The 19,924-nt window shown below is 43.9% G+C and overlaps 3 protein-coding genes across 7 annotated transcripts in view; 1 reads left to right on the forward strand and 2 right to left on the reverse strand.

Moving 5' to 3' along the window:
* arhgap35a (Rho GTPase activating protein 35a) overlaps window positions 1–9,799 on the reverse strand; it is a 38,248-nt gene extending 28,449 nt beyond the window's left edge. Inside the window, exon 1 of one of the 3 annotated variants that reach the window (XM_061281926.1) lies at window positions 9,133–9,799. The gene's annotated coding sequence lies outside the window, so the exon portion shown is untranslated. Of the gene's footprint in view, window positions 1–3,501; window positions 3,621–9,132 lie in introns of those variants that run through there. The other 2 variants (XM_061281927.1, XM_061281929.1) reach the window with 2 other exon arrangements.
* A 1,261-nt stretch (window positions 9,800–11,060) lies between these two features.
* ap2s1 (adaptor related protein complex 2 subunit sigma 1) lies at window positions 11,061–13,662 on the forward strand. The gene is made up of 5 exons (XM_061281931.1): window positions 11,061–11,222; window positions 11,535–11,684; window positions 11,768–11,881; window positions 12,159–12,218; window positions 12,798–13,662. The coding sequence occupies exons 1-5, from the start codon at window positions 11,220–11,222 to the stop codon at window positions 12,897–12,899; spliced, it is 429 nt and encodes a 142-aa protein (XP_061137915.1). The 5' UTR covers window positions 11,061–11,219; the 3' UTR covers window positions 12,900–13,662.
* A 660-nt stretch (window positions 13,663–14,322) lies between these two features.
* Window positions 14,323–18,764, reverse strand: rab4b (RAB4B, member RAS oncogene family). Of its 3 annotated transcripts, none has more exons than XR_009714792.1 (8): window positions 18,568–18,764; window positions 17,186–17,266; window positions 16,832–16,946; window positions 16,691–16,753; window positions 16,343–16,497; window positions 16,179–16,274; window positions 15,872–16,040; window positions 14,323–14,731 (listed from the first exon to the last, which is right to left on the reverse strand). XR_009714792.1 is itself a non-coding variant. In XM_061281930.1 (7 exons), exons 1-7 carry the CDS (start codon window positions 18,581–18,583, stop codon window positions 15,925–15,927), a joined length of 642 nt encoding a protein of 213 aa, XP_061137914.1. In that variant the 5' UTR covers window positions 18,584–18,764; the 3' UTR covers window positions 14,323–15,924. The 3 variants fall into 3 exon arrangements, 1 of the variants encoding a protein (XP_061137914.1); XR_009714791.1 differs by having other exon boundaries at window positions 14,323–15,788; XM_061281930.1 differs by having other exon boundaries at window positions 14,323–16,040.
* Window positions 18,765–19,924: the final 1,160 nt, after the last annotated feature.

A 19,924-nucleotide genomic window follows, 5' to 3' on the forward strand; every position in this document is an offset into this window, starting at 1 on the left:
CGTTCTTCACTTCCCCTTTTCTTCCTGTGGCGGGCCGACATAAATTCAGCGCATGGCCTTTAATGCCGCGGGAGATTAGCGGCTGCGACATCGGTGTGGGCGGAATATAGCGAGCGGCCGCCGTGATAGCGCCTTTGGTTGCCTGGGTATCAAGAGAGACAGACTTGATGAAGAAGCTTTGGCTTTGCCAAAATGAAGGCCCACCGCCACATTAACAGCGTCATCGTGTTAGCAATAGCAGGCACGTAAACAACCGGCTCGGCTTTTTTTTAACGAGCAGACATCTTAAATGTCTGCTAAATGAGACAGCTGGGTTCCATATTGCAGGGGAAAGGATTTGGAGTGCATATGTCTAGCCTAGCGTAGCATATGTGTAATGTTAGCATTCTAACAGCTAGCATGGAAAGCTTTTTTTTTCGAGCAGGTTTGGGGTGGTCTTCTGAAATAACACAAAACAATTATTCCGTACTCTCCTCTGTTGCTCATATCATAATTCTTTTATGGTTGTTTTTAGTATGGTGTACTTGAGTACCCAAAAAGTTGCCTATAAATAAAAGCAATAATCATTTATCTTTTATTATTATTTCACATGTTAACACTAAAAGTGGTTTAGTTTTTGTAGAATTAACAACCCTGACATTGACTTCCATTATTTCCTATGGGAGCAAAACCTTCCAAGACAAATGGCGGTTAAACATCAAGGTATTGGTTCTTACAGCTTGTCAGCTCTCTGCTGCAGCTGCATGTTCTTCCACGTCCCTCAAGCCACAAAAACTGGACAACAACCTCACAAACATGTTCTAACATCTGGTTGCTGCCTTCAGGGGGGAAGGGACTCGGCGGGGATCACCGACTGGTATTTATCAGACAAAAGGTGTCTCGGCTAACCGTGAGTGTTTTGTTGCATTAAACGGACCTATTTATGAAGAGATGGTTCTGGAAACACAAAGAGGAAAAATTCCACCAATCGTGCGGTGGACAAAACAAAATGTGTAGTCGCTACAGATTGGGCAAGATGGCCGCCCTCCTTAGGACGGCTCCATCTTGTTAACAAGCGCCAACGCATCACGGCGTCTGAGGAACCGGTCACACGCGGTAAACAGCCTCTGATCCAAATCGTCCAAGTCCTCCTCCGCTCGGCGCAAGTGGAGGTGTTTAAATGATGAAAGGCGGCCAAACGACAAACGCAAAGGAAAGGGCAAAGTGGCGAGGGAGAAGAAGAGAACGGGCGTACGAGGTGGCGATGGAGAGATAACGTCAAAGCGTGATGGACGTAGCCGCTGGAAAGGAGGCGCTATCTGATAGAAGGGATTTGGAACAGTAATTTACTAAAGCCATTCTGCACGGGCCCATCAGTGGCGATCTGCTGGCTGGCAGATTAGATGGCAAAATCGCATCTTTCTCTTCAGCCAATCAGCAGCCGGGAACGGGTGAGAGGATGAAAGAATGACAGAGAAGAGCGAGAAGGGCTGCTGGTGGATTTCCTCGACATCTGTTGAACGGAGGAAAGCAAAATATGATTTTTTTTTTCGCCTTCGCGGAGCCACTCTTTCTAATTCCATTACTCTTTTATTTATGTGACCAATTCTTTTATATACATAAAAGACAGCCCTGGCTTCTAAAGGTCAAGCTCAAATCAATAGTGTGCAAAATCCAGCACCACTGAGGGTAATTGAAAAACACAAAAAAGGTTCAAAGTGGAAACAGGTGAGTTGATTTTTTTTTCTTAAAGTATAAAGTTCAACTGTAAATGGATTTTTTGAATAAATGAATGAAATACTAATAAACGCTCTGCTCGTAAATGTGTCGCACATGAAATGTGCTTTAGCAACAAAGCTGTCTTGCCTTCATTTGAACAAAATCTAAAAATGGGATTTTTGAACGGCAAAGAATTGTAAACAACCTGCTGGATGCACTGATGCAAGTATCGTTACTCCAAAAATGTTCCGTAGCCTAAGCCCCGATACCACCTGACCTGCCTGATCTATCGAGTACCTCCTCGGTAAAAGCCATGTCAGCAGTATGTGTGTTGAGATCCTTAACGCATTCCCTGCCAACCCAGTCAATATCTTTGACGTCTATAACCGTCACTGAATGAAATAAATAAATAAAAACACACTCAATGGAACAATGACTCAAATGTAAGTACTGTGTGACCTGGATCATGAGACCCTTTAACTATCTCTCCAAAAATGCTTTGTGGAAAATCTGCGATGATGACTTGTATGCAATTTTGCTAATAATAAAACATAATAAAAACATAGCCTCTGGACAGATGTTTTTTTTTTTTTTCTTTTTCAACTCTGTGCTGCATACACATCACACACAGGCCATGAACTGTTTTTGAATGTCCACATCCTGTCTCGGGTTTTAGCAGTGACTTATGAAAAAAAACCAAAATGGAAGAGCAGCGAGTTGTTCCGTCCCCCGCGGACTTTGCCATCACCACTTCCTGTGCTCACTTTGGAGCTGGTGCCCGACCTCAAAGCACCCTTAGGGGGGGATCCCATGAGGAGAGGACTGACATCATCCATCCATGTCTCCTGTCAAGTCCGAACCCTAGGGAACCAGGCGGGGGCGGGTAAACGATCCGGGCTTCGTGAACAAAAAAAAACGCACGTGAACACTCAGTGTTACGCAATTTCCCAGAATTGGATTTGTTATGGCCAAACACTGAGTGGGGACAACCAGAGGACATATTTGCATAGTTCTGAAGGAAAAAAAAAAGAACAACGGGAGTCTCTGTAGCGACACGCAGCGTTCATGTCGGGTCGGTTTATAAACTAGAGCTGCCGTTCAAGGGCAGGTTCAACTCGCTGAGTCGCTTCGTTGGACCCAACGGCACACAAACAAGAAATTCTTTGCCATCGCGGCAGCGTGACGCAATCCCCTCCGCCTGTTTATGTCACACCTCAGCGAAAAAATCTCTGTTTTGGAAATGGACTTTGGTATGGACTCTCTGTACTCGTTCCAAGACGCCGTCGTCTTTGACACGTTAATCAGGAGTCTCGTACTCCTGCGAGTACTTTGTGTCATCCTGGCACACGCTTGAGTGAAAACTTAGAAATGCTGATTGCTACAAGTACAGGGCAAGCTCACAAGGATGGAGTTAATCGGCCATTTTGAGGATCGTAAATGTGCCAAACTTGTCTAGAATCAATTGAGACAAAATGGAATCGGCAAGTTTGGGATGGAGGAAACGGAATTTCGGTTTCTTTATGTGTCTTGACATATGAAGGGATTGACAATAAAGCTGTCTTTGACTTTTTGACTTGACTTTCAATTTGAAACATCGAGCAAAACAATTGATTTTTTTTTCCCCCGCATAATTATCAAATGCTGATCCGATTGGACGGACGAGCCCTTAAAAAAACGACGTCAAAATATGCAGTGTGAAATGCCAGAAAAGGATTTGCACATATGCGCAATATCAATTTGCAACGTCTTATTTAACAGTCATCATGGCTCGGCGACACATAAAAATAAAAAATAAAATCAAACCTTATGCTTTTGTTCATTCTGGCTCGCTGCTGCCGCTAAATGAGTAACCGCTAGTCATAGAGTGGATTTAATAACGTCTTATTGTGTGATACAAATAAAGCCAGCAATGACTGCTAACGTGACTCATCGTTGTGGCGCTCTTCCTTCCAATGTTGGCAATCACGATAGCTACGAGGCTTTTTCATAATTAAAATGATATTTTAAAAGACGCCTCGAAAGTCACACAACATAGTGTTTGAACACACACACACAAATGGATGGAAGCCACAACTGGCCTAGCTCGTCCTGACCTGACAAACTGCATTCTCAATGACCTTTTCCCTTATTGGACAAAAAAAAAAAAAAAAAGAAAAAGCATTCTCCCTTCTTCGACTACCGTGAATAACACCGCTCTTGTCAAAAACAACTTTGTTTACATTCTTCACCCGTGTTACTTTTATCTCTACAACTTCTGACATACATGCAAGTCAGCACAGCAATGGAATTAGGGATTGAATCTTGGGACACGTAACACTTTGATTAGAAGAAAAAAAAAAAAACACAGCTCACAAAAACATGCCGGCTTTTTGTTTTGCGTTGATCTTCCACTTGATTTATTCATAAAGCCGATGCTCTGTTTATTCACCGATAGGCCTTCAAAGCTCGAGATCCTTGAAGATAGAAGGCACACTTTCTGAGCAACAGGAATGTAACAAAATGGTGGATCCTCAACAGCCCCGCAGCAGGAAATGAACTCTGACACAAGAACTAGGGACTTTGGGCCCCCTGGTGCATCCTGGGAAATGATGGCATTGAGACACAGTGGGGGGAAAAAAATGAAAACAAAAATCAGCCTCATGATATCTGCTCGTGTCTAGATATCAAAATCTCATTTCAAACGGGCCATTCATATGCTGTTTGTCCAACAACCGAGACAAGGTCAGGACTTAGAACCTGGCAGCCTGTCGGAAACTGACGTCTGTCCTTCTTTCGTGCAGATGGACCCGCCAGCACCGCAAAGACGAGTGCCAGCGCCGAGTGGGAAGGAGACGGGAAGTAAATAGAGTGCTACATTCAAATAAAACAACACCCAGAGGGTTTTTTTGGGTGGATTCGCTATTTTTATGGCTGCCCTCCCCCAAGCCACGAGGAAATAGCATGGAATGGACATCATTAGCTAAGTGGTGGCTGGCTAACAGGCTGTGGCGCTGCGATCGATAAAGGCCGGCCGGCCGGCCGGCTCAGCCATCCGAAGCATGAAAGGTGCTTAGTCATCATCCCGGGGCCTGCGTAAACCTTTGCCGGCCCGGGCCAAGGATTTGGACCGGGTCATATCGAATATATCTTCACACCACTCGGAGGCCAGATACAATTTTGACAGAAGGCGACTTGGATTAATTGAGTCACTTTAGACCGGTTTCGACCAAGCAGTAAATACGAGAAAAATAACGACGAAGTTCAAATGCCAGCATCAAAGCAAAGTTCCGGAAAGCAAATGACAGCATTTGCGCGAAAGACACGTGTTGGCGTGGACACGCCAAAGGCCAACGCTGTGGTCGGAACCCCCTGAAGTGGCATCTGAGTCAAACCTTGGGTGACAAGGCGGCGCCCTTCTTGCGTCCTCAAAATGGCCGAATTAAAATAGCAGGAGACGTGAGAAACAAAAGGGAAAAAGTAAATGGAGGAAAGTGAAAACGCGGGTCGGCTGAGGTACCTCCGGGCCTGTGGGAGTTGCTATCTGCGGCTCATTTTCTCCTTTCTTGTAAGATGTTCGCCGGTGTGTGACTAAGGCGGCCGGCTTTAATTACCTCGAGGTAGTTAAAGTGACACAACCGATGACGAAGCAAGCAAAAACGAGATTGCTGGAGAGTACGCACAATCTCAATCGGGATTTTCAAAACTGTTTTGGCTGACGTTCGGAAAAGCATCGTTGAACTTAACAAGGCTGCGGATAAGGCCTAAAAAACGACAAGATGAGATCAGGGACGTGGGAAAATGGACAAAAACGTATTTTTTGTCCAAAACAGATGCCCGAGAACAGTGATTCGATTGTTTTGGGGTTTTGTTTTTGCATGGATTTATTGTGAGTCATCAAAACAAAGCTATTGGCTTCGGACATGCTGGCAGCACGGATTGCGAGTCCTGCTGAAAGCGGTGGCAGGGGCTGATATTGAAAATTAGGGATGCGTCGATATCGCAAGCGGTGTCCATGGTGACGCCAATACCGCTTGATCGGCCCGACGTAATATTCTGCACTCCCTGAGCCTTCGCTGTGCAGTCTGGCAGATGGCAAACAGGTCTTGAAAAAGATTCTTGTTTCAAGCTTATTACCGACACTCCCAATTGAATTCAATGTAAAAGTAAAGTGCATTAACATACACGGTTAGCTTAATTAAGCTAACATACACTGTTAGCTTCATTAAAGCCAGCACAATTGAAACAAAATCAAAATCGTCAATGTATGAACAAAAACCGAGATAGATTTGAGCTAAAAATTCAAATGATTTATTAATTTATGTGTTTATTTATTATCACCATTATTAACAATATTCTTGAATACAAGCGTCTGTCTCTTGAGCATACTCTGCTTAAACGTGGACTCACCCAATCGAAAATAATCTGATATCATTACACACTTAACGATCAACAATACAAAAGGAAAAAAAAAAACGACGCGGAAATCCCCCGAGGGGGGTCTCCATGACCCATTAAAAAGCAGCCAAAGTCCAACCTAGTGAACTCCAGGCGGTGGCTGGCAGCAGCTCAATCATAACATCTTATTTAGAGACACGCTGAGTCATGGAATTCAGCCGTGGCCAATCGCCAAGCAGCAGAGTTACTTTATGGTCGTCATTGATTGGTTGATCCCGCCGGAGTGCAAAGCTGAAAGGGCACATACCAGGAGCGAAGCCCTGAAGCAGAAACCGACAGCAGTTTGCTCGCAAAACTCACTCCCAAGGTACAATCGGAGTCCGGGGAATATTCCTCAAGGTAAAATCCACACAAAGCCTTCAGGGCCAATTACTCAACTCCAAGGGAAGTATTAGTACCTTTTGCAGAAGCAAAAGTAGCAAGAGCACAAAACAGAAGCAGTCAAAACACCAAGCCTTCAACTATTAACATGGTAAATATCTACCAATGATCCCGCCAATTAAGATAAGGCAGATAAAAATTGAGATAATCAGATAAAAATGTATCATTAAAGAGGAGAAACAATGCAAGAGAAGTTAGGAGGGACAGATTTTACTTTTGGCGTCGAATTCATCGAGTTTTTCCAATTAATAAAAGCAACTAACGAAAATAAAAACTGCATACCAAGGCACACAGCCTAGCAGGAAGGGGGAATCACGATTCTTCCATCGTGGTCTAATATTTCCGAAGCCACCACGGAAATGATGTCAACGTGGGCTCTTCTTTTAAAAGACCACTTTAATGGTAGTCACTTCCTCGAAGCGGCATTAATCATATCTAAAAGCCTCAGCGCCAGCAATCGTGCTTAATACGTCATCGGAATTGGAAAACAATATCGGTATAAGCTGAGCTCCATATAATTTAGGGCAAATGCAATTTTTGTTAACGCTCCATTCAAAGTTGCTCAATGAGCAATCGATCAGAAGGCCAATGAGCGTCGGCAATATTTAATAGCCGTTTTCCTTCCCGGGGAGTGTACAAGCGGAACTGCTGACTCGAGGTCACACATATTTCAGCTCTTCAGATAAAGTAGCTCGAAAGCGCTATTGGGGGGGGGAACTAGCACAGGTCTTTCTATTTGAATGTTAAAATGCAAAGCGTCTGAAAGAGCGAGGAGAGAAGAGAGCCTCGTTTCAACACTTGGGAATGGGAATTCAGATGCAATCATCCCAGAATGCACCTCTTTCTGACTAATAATCGCTCGGCAAAACAAAGCCGCCATTGAGCCACATGGCGACTGTAATGTGGGCCACCAAAACGCCCCGATATAATTAGCTCAATTCTCCATCAAACGAGCTTACGGATGATTTAGAAACAACCTTCTGCTGCCAGAGTTTTGGAGGAGTGGGGAAGCATTGACAGGTAGGCGGGAATAAAAGCATGAGCTGACATGGAACTCAAATCTCAAAACAACCTTGTTTGTATTTCAAATAATCATCTCTCCACAGGGCTCTTGTGATTTAAAAAGGAACCTTTTTCAAAAGGTGGAGGAGAGCAGAGCACACCCCTTCACTTTTCCTCGCTGCTGTCCAGATAATGAGAAAGTTAATCTCACTTCTAGTCACCTAATCGGAGTGTACGTCCACATGCCTGACAAGCCCAGCCAGCCTCCGTTTAATCCCGGGACGGGATCGACTCGAGTCGATGGCGAGGGTGAGCGCGTACGGGGCCCGCCGTGCTGCAATGAGCCCAATCAGGCGAGGAGCAGAAGTGCTGACAGATGCTAACGCATTTTACCTGCCAGCAAAGTGTTGACTCGATTCTCACCGCCAGGCAGTTGATTAAGCACGATGAAAGGGAGGCTCATCAAAAAAAAAAAAGTTGCAGGCATGGATGAGTCAAAGTATTTGCTCGGGAAGGATTAAAAAAAAAAAAAACGGGATGGGCATTTCATGAAATCTCATTGTTCATCCATGAGAAAAATGAATGATCTGCACTCGAGGCCAACAACGAGGTGCTCTAAAGCGGATGCCTCAATTGCTTCCACTATCTGAGCGGATAAAATATGCAGATACTTTTGTGAATCATCATTAAATTGGAAACTCACTTGATTTAAGATCATCCCAGCATTAAATTACATCCCCCCCCCCCATATTGGAACGTGTGACACTTGACAGACACACAAAACACACCCTTCAACTGGTTGATGACAGATTCACTGAGCAAAGGAGACAACACCAACATTCACGTCTGCCATTAAAGTTCCTGTTTTGTTCTTCGATCCGGCAGTGACACAGCAATGTACGCCGGCCCGCCCGCCCGCACACGCCACCGGTCGGGTCTCTCGCTTGAAATCCTTCCACATCAATCTTAAAACAGTGTGGCAGTTTGAGAGACGTCTCCTGGAATGAAGTGTCCAGATGTCCAGCGGTGGTGGGGGGGCACTGAAAGGGAGTGGCCGGGGGGGTGGGGGGGCAACGACCACTTTGCAGTAAGCGTGACGCACAGTTTGACCGGCTCTGTTTAATTGTTAACCTCAGGTCGATCATTATAAAACATGGGAGAGATGTGACGTTTCAGGTCTTGATGTTTGGTGCTCGAACTGTCAATTTGACAACTTGAAAACAAACAAAAAAAGACTTCAATCCGCTTAAGTGGTTCTATTTTGATCATATAAACCGCAGACGTGAGTTAAATAAATACCCCCCGCCCCCATTGTTATTTAAGACCAACACACAAGCCTGACAAACAACATATTTTAGGTGCAGGGCTCCAAACAATCGTTTAGTTGGATGGCATCCATGCTTATTCCTCTCCTCTGTAAACTTCCCATGAATCAGCGAGAAATGAACACACGCGCATCAATCCGATCACATGAATTATGATCATTACTACAAAAGGGGTCACGCCAGTTTTTTTTTTTTCCCAACGTGCTGACTCCCGGTTCGGATTGGCAAACTGCGGTGGCATAAAATAATCACCCATGATTTGGGCCGATTTAAAAGGAAGTAGGCTACGTACCGTAACATTCCTTCCTCTCCGGATTGCGTCCACTCCTTTCCCTCCTCGCTTGAAAAAAAGACAAAAACACACGGCGCCAACACTCTCATCGATTATTATCCGCTTCCAGGGCACGAAAAGAGTCTAAATGTCCATTTCTTGTCACTTTGGACGCTCCCGTCTGAAGTTTTCACATTTGTCTGCGTGTGTGCCGGAGGGCTAACCAACAACTGAATGCTAGGAAAGGGGGGAAAAGCGAGCAAAAAATGCCGCACAAAGTCGTCTTCAGCCCGCCTAGGAACAAGAAAGAAAAGGGGGTTCTTCTGGTTTGCAAAACGACCTTTCAGGAGTCTTGTTTTTCTTGCTTCGCCACCACGTTGTTTGCAGCTATTATTATTTCCTTTGTTATGTCCAAAATAAAAGATTCGGGGCGAGCTGTCTTCAATGATCCCAGCGGAAGGGGTGAAAAAAAAAAGCTTGGATTCCCGTTCTCTTCGCTGGTGTTGTTGAGCTGCTGGCAGGCTAGAAAAAAAAACATGTGTGACGGTGTGTGGTGAGTCTTATTTTTTTGTCAGTTTCCCAATAATGGCGGCGGCCCTTCTCTTGACTCCAGGCAGCATCTCCCCTCCTCTTTCGCGGCCAACACAGAGAGACAGTCTCGCCCAGTGGTTCATGCACACCATTACAACACGCACGCGCACGCGCGCGCACAAGCTCTATCACTCTCACTCTCTCTCCAATGTTGATTGTATTGTCACCGTTCTCATTTGATATCACTTTAGAGTCATTTTATGACGTTTTTAAAAATGAGAATCATCCGCAACTAAGGGTTATTGACTCGTTCAAATGAATAGGCACAAAACTGATCAAACAATAAAATCATTCGTAATTTGTAATTGTATATAATGAACAATATTATTAGCTTAACCATTAGCCATTAAACATTAGCTTGTGTTGTTGAGGGAAAAAGAATTGTTGGCAAAAATCGTCAAACATCTGCTGATTTTAAAAGAATTAATAGGTAGAATAGTATTAGATATATTAATTATATTAAAAAAACAATAATGATAATAATTGTCACTTGCCACTTTCATTAGGGCAAAACATATATTAGGAATCAGGATATGATTTTTTTTATGACGTCAATTTATGACTACAACCACTACAGTGTCAATCGCACGCCTTTACACCATTAAGTCTTCATGTTTTTGCAAGTAAGAGAAATCCAATGTCGGAGCCCCAATAGTTAACAATATTTTGCTCTATATAAACAGCCAGTTAGTGTTCAACGTCCACTGACTGACCCTTGCTTGAATAAACACACAAGCTCATGTCCAATCACGTCGGACACTGTGTCACTCAAGCAATATTTGCATGACCCCAGTCACAAGAAGCAAGATTAACAAGGGCCAAAGTTTCTGCTAAAATAATAAGCCTCGCTTTTTCATCCGTTTTCATTTTCTATTGCCTTGGCCTAAACACTGCTGAATTATTTGTTTGAATTAGGAAAAACAGGACAATAAAAATGCCTATGTTAACTTGACTTGCCATTGTATTTTTTCCTATCCAATTTACTCCTTCCCTTTCTCTGGACTTGGAGCTGAAAAGGTTTTTTGGTCTCAAGGATCAAAACATTCCTCTGCTGAAATGTTGTGCAATCCCTGTCAGTACCGGTTCCTCCACCCTGTCTAATTCAGCCGGGAACTGACAAAATTGCAAACGCGTAGCCCTCTTGATATTGCTCATCCTTATTAAATATTAAACAAATATATATTCATGTTATTCTAATGCAGGATGCACCATTTAACCTAAAAAAGATGTTAAATGACTCGAGTATCACGTGATCTAAGCACGAGGAAAGTCATCACTGACGTATCCTGGTAATTGTAGTTTTCATTCGCTCAAAAGCTAGCACCGAACGCGATGATGAAAACTACATTTCCCAGCATGCAACGCAATCTGACTCTTTCTCTGACTTCCTGATAGCTTGGAAAAGATAGCGGGCGAGCGGTCGAAAGAATTACTTATGTATTGGCATAAACGCACTTCATAGTATTCCACGAACGTGCCTTGTTGGAGTTTGTAAAGTCTCTAATTAGAAGGAAAACATGGTAAATATATTGCGGGTCATCGTCATACATTTCTAATAATTTTGCAGCCTATAATCGCTAGCATGCTAACCGTTTAGCAACATAGGCATAGCCACTTGGCTAAATCGCTATAGGCATAACTTCAAACACGGGAAGCATTTGCACAAAGATAAGACGATCTAAAATGAGAAGAAATGCGAAGAGTGAAATCAGTTCGAGGGATCAGTTAGGGATCAATGAAATCGGTCTCCTCAATTGCGCTTCACGTCAAAGCAATCGTGTACAATGTGACAAACTGCTCCATTTCCTCCTGGTCTACTTTGTCCATTTCAGATCCGCTTCATTCTGATCCAGAACCGAGCCGGCAAGACGCGACTCGCCAAATGGTACATGCAGTTTGACGACGATGAGAAGCAGAAGTTGATCGAGGAGGTGCACGCAGTGGTGACCGTCAGAGATGCCAAGCACACCAACTTTGTGGAGGTGAGTTTAGTGCTGATCAATATAGGAACCGTCATTTGAGGTCAAAATGGAAGAATTAAGCCTGCCAAGTATTGTTTCCGCAGTTCCGTAACTTCAAAATCATCTACCGACGCTATGCTGGACTCTACTTCTGCATTTGTGTTGACGTGACTGATAACAACCTGGCGTATCTGGAGGGAATCCACAACTTTGTGGAGGTACGAAGCACGTGCACTCAGCGTGATGTTATATACAGTAGAGCTACTCGCTAAGTCAACTATGATGATTCCGTTTTTATGCTCCGATGGTGGACCGGAATGTCTGTTAATGATTATCATGGCTATTTTCTTGGCTGCTGCACCTCATCCATCACATTCTTGTGGGAGGTACACTGAAGATAAATGCTATATATTATTATATTATTATTATATTTGTGCAGTACTCATTATGAAAACCGTGAACTCATGACTTGACTGCATGTCTCCCCCCCCCAAGGTGCTCAACGAGTACTTTCACAACGTGTGCGAACTGGACCTCGTCTTCAACTTCTACAAGGTGAGCGCCTTGACAGAACAGTTAACAAAACGCCAAAGACATTGAGCGTGTTTCGTTCCTCTATCGAATTAACACTTTGGGTAGTCGTTCGTTGGAAGGTCGAGGCGAGAATGCTTAGCAACAGCTGCCGTTGCCGCGCTTGCTAATTACTTCATATTTGAAACTTCGATTACGACCACGTATTCAATTAACACTTGCCATGTTGTTTTCAACTGAATAATAAGCGAGTGTTTGGACATTTTTTTTTCTTTAAACAATCCACACTAGAAGCTATTCGAGTTTTTTTTAACTCAATTATGCTACCACAGAGAAATCATAAAGGCTGCCACTGTCCAAATACTTAAGCCCTGACTCCGTGTTAGGTCATTTGGTGGTTATTTTTAAAATATGATGACTTGACAAGTTGTCATTTGGTGAAGCAACATTCCAGCTGAAGTCTTCGTACGAGTGGGGAAGAAGATAATGTCACGTCTACTTTCAGTCCGTGGTTTGCGGTAGTCATTGACTATTTTGGTCTCCCACTTCCCCCGCGCGGCCGATCTACTCGTGCGCTTTTAACCGAGTCACGTCCTCCTCCAGGTGTACACGGTGGTGGACGAGATGTTCCTCGCCGGCGAGATCAGGGAAACCAGTCAGACTAAAGTCCTCAAGCAGCTCCTCATGTTACAGTCGCTGGAATAGACAACAAATACCTTCCTCGCTTCTCTCCTGTGGATGAAGGGGAGTTGCTACACCTTGAAATTCATAGTGATATACATTTTGGTGGTCTCGCACAAGCTCGTAACCCCCCTAATATGAAATTTAAATTCGGGGAGTGAGTCATCTTTTCCGTCACATCCAATTAGCCCAATTAACCTTAATCTCACAGCACTACAGTCACGAACAAGCGCCATCAGAATTGATGCATCCAGCACTTAAAAGCAATTTTTAAAACATGTCATATCATACTCAGGATTGGCATTTTACACATGGCTCACTATTAAGTTGAATTGGAAGGCGCTTCGGAGTGGATCGAATAAGTGCGCTCCAGGCGAGTGCGCAAAGACAACCTGACTTTTCTCAAGATGGCATTTCAAATCATATAGTCTACAAATCAGTCGACGCGGTGGTGCTTGTTTGTCGTACGTTTCATGAAGCAGTACTGTGATGTTTGCGTAGTATGCTTTGTGCACATGTGTACTTGTGTCTTATATTAATCATGTGGATAAGAAAATGAAGCATTCATTCCAGAGCGCGCTACATGTGCTTCAAACAGTATTTAGTCGTTTGATAAATGCCAGTGACTTAATGGCTTCAAATAAAAGATGAAATAAGAAAATGTACTGCTACCCTTTTGTTTACATCAAAGTATGTTGATGGAATTGTTTTTTTTCTTTTCCCATTATTGTCTCCCAGTTTAAATACATGTCCCATTATGTGTAAATAAAAAGATGTATGAGAACAAGTTTAGCCCCAAATTGTCTGTTTTTAATTTCACATGTTCATTCATGAGGGCCAATTTGTGCTGGGATCGATTGCTATCTGGAAAAATTCCATCTAAATTCACTGGAATAAAGCATTACAAGAAGGAAATTAGAATTTGACAAAGAAATTGTTTTGCAATGTCAACATTATTATCTACTGATGTACAATAGATAAAGAATAAGGTGTGGAAAGCCCAAATCCACAATGCTGTCTGTATATTCCTCGGGTACAGTAATGACGTCATTTCGTGACACCCGTTGATTTACCACCATCTTGTGGCCGACTCTCAGTATCGCAATCAAATCATGAGGTCACCACGACAGCCTGGCCAAGATCAATAAATCAGTCGATAGATCCACTCCGGCTACATAAAACCACTCAGGCTGTAACTGAACCGAGCCAAGGGGATAAATCAAGACGATTGAGGCACGGCGGCGGCCATTTACTGTTCATCATGCGAGCCTGGTGATATTACAAGCTCGCTCGCTCTGTCGCTCCTTAAAGACAAGCAGCGGAAGGTGATGTGAAGCCATTGTTACATTTCGGGGCGCGCCAAAGCCCATTGAGGTTTATTTATGGGATTTTAAGGAGGGGGGGGGGGGGGGCGTTATGTGGTCAGAGACATCAAATGACAAGGTGCTGGCTTTTCACTGGAAAAGGACAAGCAGATTTACTGGGGATTGCATAATCATTACAATCAATGAGCAACACTCTCTAAAGACAACTCTTATTTACAACATACATGTACAGTCCTGTGTAAGATAATGGAGCATTTGTTACCAAGCAACAACTGAGTGGATCAATGCAGACTAGATGACATCATAAAAACACAAACTCTTCCCGGGGGGGGCAAAAAAAAAAAAAAAAGGGGCGTCTGTATCCTGTCACACGCAGTTGTTCCTTCGTAAGAAATGATGACATGTACAGTTAAAATATTGATTACAGTTTCAAGTCAAATGAAAATGTACAATTCTATAATTACAGCGTATAAACGAGACATTTGAAAAGTAAAAGTGCACTTGCAGAGAAGAAAGAGAGTTGAGGCCACGCTGAAAAGAAGAAAAGAAAGAAAAAAGTCAAAAAGACTTGCGTCTCGCAACGGTTGCTGTTCTTGTCAGTGTGACCCCAAAACTCCTCCGTACAGAAGTAGACAAACTATTCGAGAAAGAACGAAAGCAATTTATAAATTTATCGCCGTATCGATGATATGATCGCCCCATTGCACCATCTTTGCTTCAAGTGTGCTCGTCTGCTCACTCCAGATGATAAAGTGCGATTACACGTACGCACGAGAGGAGATGATATTAGAAACGCTTTTGTTGGTTTTGGGCCACGCTAACCTCGAGTGGCCATTTTTTTTTTCCCCTCGCACTCACGGTCCCACAAAGCGAACTGGCTGCGGTGCAGAGGAGAAGGAAATTTCCCGTTGCTCTCTCAATAACACGTGGGACGGCTCCAAAAGTGCTCATGACGAGGGCTTGGCGAGAGAAAGTGAAAAACGACGCCGGCGGTTGAAAACATGCTTTTTCACGTCTGAACGTTTTGTGGGCAAATGTGACGTCTGCGCGGACGTGAGGAGTGTGACTTGGGAGGTCCGTAAGTACGACTTGGGTCAACTACAGCCCGAGCTCTACTTTTGTGCTTCCTGGCGAGGAGTGGCCAACCTCCAAATGGAAATGACGCCAATCTACTTTTATATGGATTGAAACAAGGCCAATAATTGTGAATAAGCTTTGCAATGACGTCATCAATCTCTCCTATTTAAATACAGTAGTTCCATTACCCCCCCCCCCACAAAAAAAAGAGTCAAGTGCAAAAGAGAACACCCAGCAACACATCCATCGACAAAAACAATTTATAAACCTAAGATGTGCAAATGTCCTCAGCGTGCGTAACTAAAACACTGAATGGGAAGCACAGGAATTCAAAAAAAGAACGACCCGCAACGCGTCCATATCTGGTAACAATTCCAACATCCCATAAATACGCCATGGCTCAGGCGTCGCAATGGTCTCCGAGAGCACTGATTCCAGGTGCTCCGAGGTGTGTGTGTGTGTGTGTGTGTGTGTGTGTGTGTGTGTGTGAGACACCCCAAAACACCTGGAGCTGACACACACAAACACGGAAGAGAAGGAGCCTTCAAAACACTGGCTCCAACACGAGGCTCCGATAAGGAGTCACTCACTGACCTGTACGGGACGTCGCGTGGACCGGGTGAGGAAGTTGGGAGGGGTGCGGAACCCTAGCAACTACATTGCTGCTTGTTCTGTGCGGTGCTGCCTCGCGGCTGCCGCAGCTGCCTCAGCGAAGCGTCGCCGTACTGGATCCCCGAGCCCATCCTTTCCGGGTCCAACTCGCCTGGGGGAGGGAAACGTGATCAGTGCCGGGCGCAGACAGATCGACAATGGTGATTTCGTGCCCTTCTGAGTTTGTAAGTTCGCTCGCTTGCCAAGAAACGATACGGCGATTTCAATCGCTCCTAAAACCGATGAGCACCTGAGTCGATCTTGTTGAGGATGGTGCGAGCGCACTTGAGAAAGCCCTCCTCCACGTTCTCTCCCGTCAGAGCGCTGGTCTCCATGAACATCAGATCTGGGCAAACGCAGAAGGCGGCACGGTGAGGAAACAACGAGAAGGCAGACGGCGAGTGTTGGACCTACCGTTCTCCTGAGCAAAGCGCGACGCCTCCAGGAAGGTGACCTCCCGCTCGGCCTCCAGGTCTTTCTTGTTGCCGCACAGGATGATGACAATGTTGGGGCTGGCGAGTGTGCGCGCGTCTGTCAGCCAGTTGGTCAGAGCGTTGTACGTCTCTCGGCTGGAGGACGGGAGACATTTTTAAAAAAATGAATCATTTCTATGGGGATAGTATGACGTATTTCTCTCACGTCAGCAGTAAATCATTTAACAAAATAAAGCCAGTTGAGATTGTGTGTCTTCTTGATAATCATTAAAAATAATTTAAAACTGCCCCCACTCCAAAAAAAAAAAAATGGACAAAAATCTTTTACCTGGTAATATCGTAGACAAGAAGTGCTCCGGCCGCTCCGCGATAGTAGCTGCGCGTCACAGAACTGTGAAACAAGAAAAGCAACTTTGGATTTCATCGGTAACGAAAATATATTTCCAGATAGAAAGCTGCGTGAAGTTACCGGAAGCGTTCCTGGCCGGCAGTGTCCCAAATCTGCAGTTTGACTGTCTTCCCGGCGACATTGACCACTCTGGAACCAAACTCCACTCCGATAGTGTGGTTGGAGTCCTGTTTGACTGCAGTCGCACAAGTACCGTAATTTTCGCACTATAAGTCACATTTTCTTTTTCAAAGTTTGGGTGGGGGGGGGCGACTTATACTCAGGAGCGACTTATATACATATATATGTTTTTTTTCCACTTTTTTGCGCATTTTATGGCTGGTGCGACTTATACTCCGGTGCGACTTATAGTCCGAAAATGACGGTATTCATTTCACACGCCTCGTGCTAAGAACTTTGAAAAACACAACTCACATTTGTTCTCAATGAACTGATGGAGGAGGCAGGATTTCCCTGTCCCGGCGCTGCCAATCACCAAGAACTTAAAGAGGAAATCTGAAAGTAGAGGAGAGGAAAGATCCAAATGTCAGGGGACATCCCGAGCCGGCTACACTTGGCGCTTGGAACTTTGCAGACAATCCTTTTAATCTCATCAAGAGCCTCTTCTCAGAGCTCCTGGCAGGCCCTCGTTTAACCTTGTAATCACCGAGCGCACACACAACACTCGGCGCATTGGAAAGCGAAGAAGCAGAACTTTTAGCACGTTTGTCGTCAGAGCTGTTCAATTGAGACATTTTGAACCGGCTCACTGGAGACATTTTGTCTAATGTTAAATTTGCACCAGATAGCGGAACCGCGAAGCCACAGATGTGAATTCACACCCTTTTTTATTTTTTATTTTTTTTTCTTCCCCACCATGTCAACACAGCTGACAGATTCAAAACGCTTCACTTCTAAAAGCTCGCCTCAGCTTTTTCGTCTTGTCTCGTGTGACAATCAAGCTGTCAGCGTGACGGCAACACGCCGACGCTGTCGGTTTGATAGCGGCCCAGCAGGATGTTGCATCACAAGATCACATCAATGATAAAATAGGAGAGGTGTTAACTAACATTTGATTAAATGGAAGAAATAAAGTCAATGAAATCAATACATTAGGCTGAGCACATTTTATATCGTTATAAGAATAATTCACCGTGACATATTCTTACCAGGAAAAACATTAGGAACACTTGCATGATCTAATCCAGTACAAAAATGTTGCTTTTACAGAGATAATAATGGTTTTATTTGATTGAAACTGTAAAACAGTTATTCAATTATAATTCAACATAATTTAATCTGATAAACATTGTATTAATAGCAACGATAATAAATGTCATTAAAAACGCAAATGCAACGATGCAATGATTTATCTATTGTCGTAATAGAAAATTGTTTTACTAACACTATTAGCTTAATGCTAACACACAATAGAAAACATTATAATTTAGCTCAAATTAAGTACACTACTAAAGTCTACTTCGACATTTTAACCATTTTTTAGTCATATTTCATTTATTTGAGGGAGCTCAGTGTCTGCCCAGTCATTCTTCATGTACCGACATGTCACCCACCGCAGCTCAAGTTCGAGCAACTTCCACCTGCCAAGTGGAGCGGCGGCACTGCTACGGAAGCGGGGTGTGTATTGTTAAGACGCAGGTGGAACACAAACAAACACGTAAAACGTCGTTTTATAATGAACAAGTCAGTGCTAACGTGTAAGCTAGCTAGTTAGCCGCGCGGCTAACCGCTTGTCATATCACAGCTGGTTCTTCCGCAGACAATTTCAAAAACAAAACGAAACGAAAGGAACATACCGTACGTCTCGGACATGTTGCCCCCCTCAAGTCACTCGGCCCGTTATCCCGTTTGGCACGGAAAGTCGGTCGTTTGTGTGTTTTGGGTTTTATTGTTGTTTTAATTGTGTCTTGATACCGTTTGAGCTCCTTTGCACCGGCCACAGTGAGCTAACTGATCCAAGCCAGACCCTGGGAGCTGCCTGATGACGTCATGCGATCATAAAGCGTTGCCTTCGCGTCCGTTGGAAATCGAACGACTGCATTTCAACAAAGCGCCACAAGATGGCAGACGAGGATAAGGTGACGAGTGAATATCATGACTGTCAATGAAATGAAATCAACATAATCTGACTTTAGGAAAGCGCAGAAATTTTTCAGACGTTACTATTTGTTACATTTGTTATTCCTTGTATAGTTTGCACAGTTGTGTAACAAATCATACAATGATTTATGTTTTTTTTCCCCCCAAACGTTTGGGGACGACAAAGACAAATAAAATCCCATACTTTGTGGTGAACAAAAATGTGGTTGGCTCATTTTTCTTTGCAGCAGCTTTGATGCATGTTATCCCTTGTTCTTTGCACATCCACGAATAAAGAGACACTTGTGCAAAGCCCAAAGGGCGAGCTATAAGGTAAGGCCGCCCAAAGGCAACAGGTGATAAATTAAAGAGGCCTACCAAGTATCCCTCCGAGTTCCTCCCTGCTTTTGTTGCACTTTGGCAGGTCCCTTCATCGTTAAAAGCTCTTTTCACTAAGATTAAAGCTGGGGAGGAAACACTAGGCTGAGCGTCGTGTGGGGCAAGGATGTTTTCCTAAGGTGGGCTCCAAGAAAGGGTGGGCTCAAAGGTGTGCAGCTGGCCGGAAAAAAGAAAAAAAAAAAAAAAAGACAGCGCTTCTGTTAGTCACTTTGCTTACCTTTGTGAGTGTTTCATCACTCATTGTCTCCCCCTCTCTCTTTCTTGCCCTCTTGGGCCAATGCAGGTTTCATCATCATGATGAATGTCTGAGCTGCAGGCCAAACATGTGCTTCTGTGTGTGTGTATGTCGACCTTGGACCGGTTTACAAATTCATGAGTACCGTATTTTCCGGCCTATAAGGCGCACCGGACTATAAGGCGCACCTTCAATGAATGGCCCATTTTAAAACTTTATCCTTATATAAGGCGCACCGGACTATAAGGCGCACCATTAATGCATCATGTCAGATTTTTAATCCAAATCAAATCATTCTCCATTTTATCTTTTTTATTTCAACTTCAGACAGAACAAATGACTTTCTAATCATAAAATAATGATCCATAGTCTTTTTGAGTCATGATTCATAGTCTTCAGCGGGCCACTTATGATTGATTTCATGACACAATGCTTTGGGC

Source organism: Syngnathus typhle, linkage group LG6 (assembly GCF_033458585.1).
Source record: "Syngnathus typhle isolate RoL2023-S1 ecotype Sweden linkage group LG6, RoL_Styp_1.0, whole genome shotgun sequence".
NCBI lineage: Eukaryota > Metazoa > Chordata > Actinopteri > Syngnathiformes > Syngnathidae > Syngnathus > Syngnathus typhle.

What these genes read in the sequence shown, in the direction of transcription:
- rab4b (XM_061281930.1), bottom strand. An exon ending in TCAGTTCATTGAGAACAAAT is followed by an intron (nt 16,947 to 17,185) that starts GTGAGTTGTGTT and finishes GTGCGACTGCAG; the next exon opens with TCAAACAGGACTCCAACCAC. An exon ending in GCCGGCCAGGAACGCTTCCG is followed by an intron (nt 16,754 to 16,831) that starts GTAACTTCACGC and finishes CTTGTTTCACAG; the next exon opens with TTCTGTGACGCGCAGCTACT.
- ap2s1 (XM_061281931.1), top strand. An exon ending in AGCACACCAACTTTGTGGAG is followed by an intron (nt 11,685 to 11,767) that starts GTGAGTTTAGTG and finishes TTGTTTCCGCAG; the next exon opens with TTCCGTAACTTCAAAATCAT. An exon ending in TCGTCTTCAACTTCTACAAG is followed by an intron (nt 12,219 to 12,797) that starts GTGAGCGCCTTG and finishes GTCCTCCTCCAG; the next exon opens with GTGTACACGGTGGTGGACGA.